The sequence below is a fragment of the Apis mellifera genome, linkage group LG7 (assembly GCF_003254395.2).
Source record: "Apis mellifera strain DH4 linkage group LG7, Amel_HAv3.1, whole genome shotgun sequence".
Lineage (NCBI taxonomy): Eukaryota > Metazoa > Arthropoda > Insecta > Hymenoptera > Apidae > Apis > Apis mellifera.
In genome coordinates this window covers 513081-522703 of record NC_037644.1, presented here as the reverse complement: position 1 = coordinate 522703, position 9623 = coordinate 513081, and the positions used below count along the sequence as shown (strand labels likewise).

At 29.1% G+C, this 9623-nt stretch overlaps 1 protein-coding gene across 4 annotated transcripts in view; it reads right to left on the bottom strand.

The window, feature by feature from the left end:
* Nucleotides 1–611: 611 nt before the first annotated feature.
* LOC412994 (octopamine receptor beta-3R) overlaps nucleotides 612–9623 on the bottom strand; it is a 109029-nt gene continuing 100017 nt past the window's right edge. For all 4 annotated transcript variants that reach the window (XM_006557667.3, XM_006557668.3, XM_006557665.3 and 1 more), the window contains exons 4-5: nucleotides 5332–5443; nucleotides 612–1058 (exon numbers count right to left, since the gene is read on the bottom strand). In XM_006557667.3, the coding sequence (XP_006557730.1) occupies nucleotides 848–1058; nucleotides 5332–5443 (323 nt within the window). In that variant the 3' untranslated portion in view covers nucleotides 612–847. The remainder of the gene's footprint in view (nucleotides 1059–5331; nucleotides 5444–9623) is intronic.

Sequence of the window (9623 nt, the reverse complement as noted above, 5' to 3'; positions counted from 1 at the left end):
ATTTATTTATCAAGGTATAAAAGAAAAATGTTTGTCCAAAGCAATAAAATAGCAGAAACAAACTGTTCCAACTTTTGAATTTTACTAAAGCGACAATATTTATCTACCTGCCGGAAACATTAAAACTTTTATACGTTACAGCCACTATAAATTTATCCTATTTTTCTTCCTTCTAAAACATAATTCCTAACAAAATCAAATAGATATCCAACATAAGCATTGTAGAATATTTTCACGAATATTTGATAATTTGATAATTTCTCAAGTTATTCTTTATTCCCTCCTTTGATATTAAGATAAATATTTTGTTCTTGATAGATATTTCATTCGTCAATTTATTTATCTATTTTTTTTTAAATATGTCCTTGCTATGATTTTAAACACCGATTTCTAACTATACGTGATGATTCATGTTTTTCATTTTAATTGTATTTAATAAATAGATCATGTATAAAATAAGATATATATATAAAATGATATTCTACGATGAACAATCCAAGTAAATTGAATTCTCGCGTTATTTTCAATGGACATATTTATAGATTCGATTTTATTTGTCAATTCACACGTGCACGAATTTTAACGAAAATAACGGAATCTTATTTTTCGTGTTCACACAATCGACGTCTCAAATTTCCCCATCGTACGAAACTGCCACACGTAATAAAAGATTCTCGTACATCTCTAAAGAGGAATCGAATCACAATTGTAAGAAACCGGCTCGACAGGCGATCGACGGTATTATTTTTACCACGTTTAGGAAATCGAGTTGGACGAATGATACCGATATTCCCAATGGATCGCAACATTTTTTGCTCGACGCGATTATTCACGGGGGTTTTTCTCGCTAGACGAATTGCGACGGTGTTTTCCAGCAACTGGCGCAACAGGGGAGGGCGCTCTTCAGCGTGTCCTTGAAGGCCTCGCGGAAGTCGCGGTTGAAGTACGCGTAAATAAGCGGGTTCAGGGCGCTGTTGAAGTAACCTATCCAGAATAGGACGGACACCACCGTGTCTGGACAGTAGCAGGCCTCGCCGCACAAGGACGTGGTTAGATACCTGGAAAAGAAACAGGATTGATGGATTTTAGTAGCATGGTAAAATTCAAACTTTCTTTTCTTCTTCTCATTGCATCAATTGTTTACAGAAAATTAATTCAACATGGATGATGCGAATTTAGATGCGAGGATGGAGAATTTTTTATTCGGATGATAGATTTGCGTGAAGAAAGAAAGAATTTTTTTAAATATTTAAGTTGAGTTTAATGTATTAGCATAACATTTAATCGATTTATGATTGATATTGGTTTTTTTTTAAAGGAAATCCATCGAATGTATTAAATTTAATAAGTTTAATTCGCGATCCTATATCTATCACATTGTACAAAAAGAGAAGAGACACGGTATAATACTTTTCATCTGGAAATTGCCATTCTCGAAGCACTTCATTTTCTATTGTTTCTGCCTTTGATCGGCGACAATATTATTTTTCACATTTTTTCGTCGCCATATGATACTTCGTATCGAATTTTCACGATATGAAAGACAATCTTTTAAATTCATTTCGAGAGACGCGCCATGAGCCAGAAATGGAAACTGATTCGAAGGAACGTTGCGGTCACGTTCTGCCATTTTAATTAAAAAATTGTCCACAAACTCGAAACGTTGCTCTGACGGTATAAATGAGAATTCATCGCTCCGGTAAAAAGTTGCCCGATGTTCTCGCGGATGTTTGGATTAGAATGGATTCGCTTCTTCATAATGTTTTGAAAATTTATAATTGAAACGAGATTTATTCTTTTATTTCCTCGTTTTATTTATAGAAATATTTTCATAAACGTGTTAACTTTGACTTGATAATTATATCTTTTTTGAAATATTATATCTTCATCTTGTTACAAATTTATTCATAGGTTATTTTTTATCTTACGTTTACTTCTTTTATTTCTGAACTGAAAAATAATAATTATAGTTGAAGTAATTGGTGAATCGAAATTGTTAATTCTTTCATTCGAGCTTGTAGGTAGTACACGTGGTTTACATTATTAAGAGACTGTAATTTCGCGAAAATTGAAAATTTTGAACGATTATTCATCAAGTACAAAACAACGATTTAATTAGTATTTTTAAGAGTTGAAAAGATAAAGATAGGAAATGTATTAAAATAAAATAACTCTATCTCGTTTCATTTTGCTTGAAATTAATTTTTATATGAAAGGAAGAGAAAAATAAAGACTTTGTTGCTATATTGTATTAATAATTGCGTATAATATTTATAAATAAAGATGGTTGGCCACGTTGAATTTACAATTGAAACAAATTCAAAGTACATATGAATTGGAGCCAAAATGACTCGAGAAACAAAATTATTACCGTATTACGTTGCTCAGCTTGTTGCTCCATCTTTAAGATTGATCACAGTTTGATGATAGTTCCATTCATCTCGTGAAAATAAATTCACGAAACTTTGAACGTAATTCTTCGTTGTTTCATTAAGACGAGAGTAACGCGGATCATCCTTATCCTTATGAGAAACTTTCTTAACAATTTGTACAGATTCTATTAGTTTTTTTTTTTAAATATCGATGGGAATATAATAAATAGATGGAGTGCGGCCAAGTTGTTCGATTACGATGATCGATTACAACTTTTGCTTCCTGTTCAAGATTTTCTTTTCGTTTATCAAGTAGAAGAGATTAATCTTACTGCCGAGTTTCTTGCGAACTTTAAGTTTCGCCCGCTTTATAAACTGTAATTTAACAAACGTGTAATAAGAAATCAAATCTCTCTTCCAACTTCGTTCAAAAAGAATTATTTTTTAAACAAAGTTAAAATAACAAAGTTACTAAACGTTAGTAGAAGATTGAGAATGACATAAAACAACTTTGTTCTTCTCTTTGTTGTATCGTAGTAACGCGTTTAGATTGGTGTATAGATTATTCGTTAAATAAAAAAATGTCATAAATACAAAAGAAAAGGCTTAGATTTATGTAATCAAGTAAATAAATAACAATAAATAAAGATGGTTTAAAATTTCGAAAAGGAAAAGAAGGGATAATCAAGATTAAACAAAAAGGAACAATCAAACAATGAGAGACAACGAGCAGCAGTTTCTCCTGTAAACGAATAAACGAAACAATGAATTAATCGAGGAATCTTTATTGAGAAATAAACAATTGAACGAATTAAACAATCATTTTTTATCCACGAAGGAATTAAAAAAAAAAGAAACAATGGAGTTGTTTCTCTGTAAATTAATAATACAACATTGAAACGTTTAAGGAATTATGGAATATTTCCCGGAAAAAAATAATTAGAACAATGAAATAATTAAAGAATAAGTACCACTTCCACGAACAAATTTAGTAATTGAGTTAAAAGAAGTTCCTATTCAATGAACGCATGAAAAAGGCATTGAAACGAAAATGAAAAATTATAAGTCTTGCCTCTTTGTTAACTTTCATTTCTAAATTGTTTAAGAACTATCTCGATGATACATTATTCTTATAATTATATATATATATATATATTTTTTTTTAGTTGTAACTGTCGTTAATTCGCGAAAAAAAAAATGAACACCGACATTTCGTGTTAAAATCAGAAATTTGTAAGACGATGTACACACACGTGTATATATTGTTTTTAATTTGTCGAAACGAATGAAACGATAAGAAATAGCGAACAATTTCAGCAGAGATATCGAAGAAAAATAATGGCTATATATAAAATTTTGAAACAATTTATAAATATGCGGGGAGAACATTATTGTGCACTCGCGGCGTATACGGTGACCGCCATAAATCATAAGCTCGTACAGCTCGATTAACTCGGCATGGTATCGGACTCAGGTTTGTGGACCATGGCATATATTTCGAAATGTGTCATCTTTAAAATAAATATTTTCCGCACAGTAGTTGGAAATATGGGATATTATTTATCGTTAATAGGCGGTGCGTTTTTTTATTACTTCTGAATTATTTTTTCAGAAAGTGTACGAAAAGGACAATTTATATTAACATTGGAACATATGTTACACGAAATATTTACTTTTTAAGCAAAAGTTCGAACACACTTTTTGAAATATTTGAATAATGTAATTTCTATTCTGATTTTTTTTTTAAATTTTAAAAGTTTGATACTTTTTTTTTTTTGTTAAAGAATGCGTTTAGATGTTTTATAACAGATATATTAGTTTTTATATTTACAATATCGAAGACTGTATTATCCTGTATCAAGTTGTACGTTCACAAGTACGTTCACACGATTGTGGTTCGTTCAAAAGAAATTTATAAAAGGAAAATTCGGTGAAAAAATTTTCATCTTTATGTTACTTTTAAAACGAAACTTGCAAACAGCCTTTTGGATCGAGAGAACGTTCTGCAATATATATTTGCATTATTTATTCAACAAGACGTGTTCGACAAGACGTAATTCAAAGTGGGAAATTTTAACCAGCCACTTATTTCTGAAAATTTTATCCCCTTTAAAAAAATTTAAAATTTACGCGGAGGAAAATTTCTCCCCGTGACTTTTCTGTAACAAAGTAGAGATCGATTATTGAAGAGGATCCACGATAAATCGAAATTTCACAGAGCGAAATGCATAATTTATTGGTAAAAACGCGTGCATTTATTATGAAAAATTTTGAAATATTCAGGATCGGTGGTTTTTCCTCGTTATTCGTATCGCTAAGAAAGGGTATTTCTCGGGGAAAATGGCGCAATCGCATCGCTTAGTCAAGCAAATAGTTAGATTCGACGCGAGGAGATGGGTAAAACTCGCGATAAACTTGATACACGCGGTTCGGGTTTGCATTAATAATACATGCGGTTGGCTCGACTTTCGCGAGTATTCACCGACTCTGGAAACTTGTTGGTCGATGAAACGAAAGCCCGGTGAACAGCTTGCATCTGGCAAAACTCGTTCGTACGCGAATCCGGGATTTTTCTGTCTTGGTCTTATGACGGGATTCTAGCCAAAGGGTGGAAGTAAGCACAATATTATGGAAATATTTGTGTGTAGAATAAACTTTCTACGAAAGAGAAATAATTCGTACAGTTGTAACAAATCTTTTTCTTCTTCTTTTTTAGTCGAAATTAAAAAAATAAAAAGATGTCACAATTTAACAAATGAATCGATCGAGATGGATTGTACCAATTATTCGTGATGATATTTTTTTTTCAAGTACAATATTTTTTTGTTAAATTTGATGTCGAATCGTCCTGTTTAATGAAGATATTTAATAAAAATAGTAATCGAAAATAACGAACGCAAAGGAATAGTCGTTGGAATGAAAATTAGAATCATTGTCAAAGTACTGACTCGTTGCTTACCAAAGGAAAAATGGCAGCCAACAAAGAAGGAATGCGCCCATTATTATTCCGAGCGTCCTCGCAGCTTTGTGCTCGGCTCTCCAACTCTTCGTTTGTTGTCGTATCGAAGTGCCTGAAAAATCATAAATTTACATTATTAACGATAATGTAATTTACTTTCGAAATTAAAAAGCCGAAGATAATTCTCATATAATACCGCATCTTTTCAAAGTGTTCAAAGCAAAATGTCAGATTCATCGAGCTCATCAATAGTCGCATTGTCGTGATTATATAATGTTAAAAAACTTTCTTAACTTTAGTTCTGAAAGGAAATTTTAACACTTTGTGAAAAATTGTGCGCAGTCCTTTCATTCAAAAAAGTTGTAATCCTTTCACGAGAGTTTCAAATTTTGATAGAAAAGATACGCGAGGAAAGACGCATCGTTGCACAAAAGATTGTCAAGTTTTTGACATAAAAAGTTGCGTAAGTGTTTCCAAGACCTTCAACTTCATTTTAAGATTGCAGAAATATATCGATGATTTCGAAATTTCAGACAGATTTGGCAGAAAAGGCACGCGATGTTATGCGAAACACTGCCAATTTTGACTTTGAAAGCTGTGTTATTATTTCAAAAACTTTCAACGTTATTTTGAGACTGTAGAGAGATGCATTTATGATTTTGAAACTTTAGATATTTGAGAAAAGCATGCGAAAGATAACCAATTTTGGCACAAAAAGCTGCATTGATTCTTAGCTTCGTTTTAAAATTAGCAGAATGCATCGTTTAAAAATTTTAGATAAATTTTATATATTCGTGAAGAATAATATTAATTTGAATTCGAGTATCATAATATTCACAGATCAAGAATAAAGTATAATAAAGGGAAAATAGTAAATTTTCATTTATAAATACATAAATGCAATAATAATATAGTTTCATAGATAGCAAAAGCTGATAGAGAATTTTATAACAGAGAAACTAATGGAGTGAAAATTTCCCATTTTTGTTCGAAAACTTGTTTCGCTGAAATTTCAAAGTACTCGTTAATCGTTGTTCAGTATCACAAAATTTTGATATCGTGAATTATTTCATCGCATATTTCAATCTATTCTATTTCCATCGCTGTGTATTAATCGCTTCGTAATATTTCATCGAAATATAGAACTATTGAATATCAAGAAACATTTAATTTTCTCGTTAACAATTGTTTATTAGTCTCTTGTAAGAGAAAAAAAATTTTAATTTTCCAGTTAATTTTCAAACATTACAATACTCTAAACAATATATTACAACCGAGTATAGAAATATTTTATAATTATTCGTTCTCGGTTAAGAAAACATTTGATCAATAAACGAACGAAAATACACTATTATCACGAGAAATTTTCCACGTTTAACCATCAATTTCATTCTCGTAATATAAATATTCGAAGCAGGCACGATCGTTTTTAACGAGATCTTTTCGTTATCACTCATTGTTCGATTGGAATGAATGTTCACGGGTTTATTAATATCGCGAGAATGGCAATCAATGCAATCGTGTATCACGCACGAATTGCATTGATAAGTAATTTCAATTTCATTTTTACTATTAATTTACTATTTCTTTCTCTCTCTTTCTCTCTCTTTTTTTTTAAAAAAGAAGACGTATTTAAATTTTCTAACGATCTTGAGTAATTTTTTCGTACTTGCATTTCGAAAAGTCATGATCCTAATAACTCGAATTTCTCTTCGAGTTGGTGAGAGAGTTTGAACGAATTTTAGATGAATTTTTTAAGTAGATCTTAAACCAACATTTTTCAAAATCTTGGAAATTTGAAAATAATAGAATTATTAATATTACAGAATAGAGTGAAGAAGTAATAAAGTAATATCACTTAATAATCCTATAAGTAATCCTATTTTCTTTCCTTGAATTTTATTAACAAGGTCCAGGATCTCGTTTTTCTCGGAAAAGTGTAGGTGCTCGTGTGTTTGCTCATTTATTCATTCAACGTGAGAAAATGTTAATAAAGATACGTCGATATGTAACCAGAAATGCATCAACGCGAGCGATAAAATCAGTATATTGGCACATTAAAGCAGCGATACTGATGTTTGTTTAAATATTTATTAATTATGAATTTCATTCATTTAGCAAATATTATAAAACAGATAGTTTGCATTTTATTATTTTGTACAAGGGTTATCTTTACACGGCTCGTATTTTTTCACTAATTAGTATACATTCTCGTTCTTTTTTTCTTATTTTCGATATTTCCAGTTTAGAAAGACGTATTTTTTCAAGCTGATGTAAATTCTTTGTACTTATATTACTGTTTTCGTACATCGACAAAAGTTGAAATTGTACAATACATCATAATTGAAGATGATATTAGAAATTATTATAGCAGAAAGCGTTTCCAAATGAAATTCATTAAAAATAATTACAAGTTTTTGAGATCTGAAATATTATAATGTATGATAGTAAAAATATCAAAATTGGATATAATACAAATAATTTTTTATCGAAAAAAAGAAAGATGGAAAGCGAAATCTTAGACATTCAATTTGTAATAACTTGATCGAATAAAAAAACTTTCTAAGAAATAAGAAAAAATATATAATAGGCGTGATTCTCTCTTTTACGTAATTAATTATTTATTTTTACCAAAAAAAGATAAATTATTCGTTTTATTTTTCACATTTTTTTTCTCCATATTATTTTTATATTATTTTTTGCTACTGGATGGTTTGTAATTAAACCAGGTATATTACCTAATTAGCTCTGGACACAACTTTTCTTCTTGATTTAATTTTTACTTCCTCGTCTTTGTTACCGATCAGATTGCAAGATCTTCTTTCACGAATAATCAATTTTCCTCTTAATTTGTAAAATTATATTCTATCGAGTTTTTCTTTTGTATACCTTTACTACTTTCCTACTTTTCTATTTTTTTTTTTTAATTTAAATATTAGAATATGAGTTGAATAATAAATCTGAATAATGAATCTGAATTGTAATAATAGAATAGAATAATAATAAAATTAGTAGATAAAAAAGAAAAAAGGACGAATTAAAGAATAATCTAAATTTTCAAATCGTATGAAAAATATATATTTTTAATGATAAATATTTTATTTTAAAATTTCTAGAATTAATATTAATATTAATTTTATTTCTTGAATTTGCAAAATTGAAAATATAAAATAATTAATTATTTTTAGAAATTCAGAAATTCAAACAAATCTCATAAAGTTTCCTCATTCGAGTTTCGAGAATTTAAAAATTAAATTCGAATCTATCACCTTTAATTTTTCATTCTTTAAGTTTTAACGAACGATGAATGAATTTTTCATATTGCTTGTATCGTTATATTATTATATCGTCATCTTATTCATTGACGTGAAATATATTTGGAAAGCTGAAGTCCAAAAATAACGAGTTGACACATTAAATCGTGAGAGTTTATGACGCGTGAATCACGGATGGAGAATAAACGAACAAAGTGTTGCAGTATAATATAACAGTGACATGGAACTGTTATAAGAATAAAATCGTTTTTAACTTTATCCTCTCTCTCTCTTGTACAAATTATCCAAGAATTTTTTCTGATGCAATCTTTTTTCGCAATATTATTTAACATTTGAATAAAGTAATTTTATCCTTTATGTTACGTTCTCTTTTATCCACGTTTCCTGCTAACAATTTTTAAAGAATAATTTCACATTTATCGGTTTATACACGCGTTTTTTTTATTTTATTTTCGATTGCAACGAATTGTAAATAATATTATCATTAACATTTTAAAAATTTAATTCTCAATGTTTCGGTGGTGATTTTTTAATTTTTTACAGGTTGTTTTTTTTAATTTAATTTTAAAAACACGAAACGTGAATGAATGAAAACACAAGACGAGCAAGTTTATTTTGAAACAATAAAAATATTTCACGTAAAAATGATACATTCGAATAATGTAATATTATTTTGCAACGAATCGTGAGATATTTACATCTCGAGTAAAAAGAGTTCTTCGTAAACTTTGGACATAATTCCAGAAGTTATTTCTCATTCGTGAATATAAATTTCGTTTTTTAAATATAAAATTCTCTTTTAATGATAAATCGAATCGAATCTCCTTTATTAAATTGTAAGATGTATAAAATTTGTCTTAAAATGAAAAGAGATAGAAATACGAGTTATCGAAATAGCATACAATCAAAAATATCAAAAATAATATTTTTTAAACGGAATTTCGTTTATTTTAAAAATAAATTATTAATATTCAACGTTGCAAAAAAAAAAAAGACTCGATAATGAAGAAACGTGTC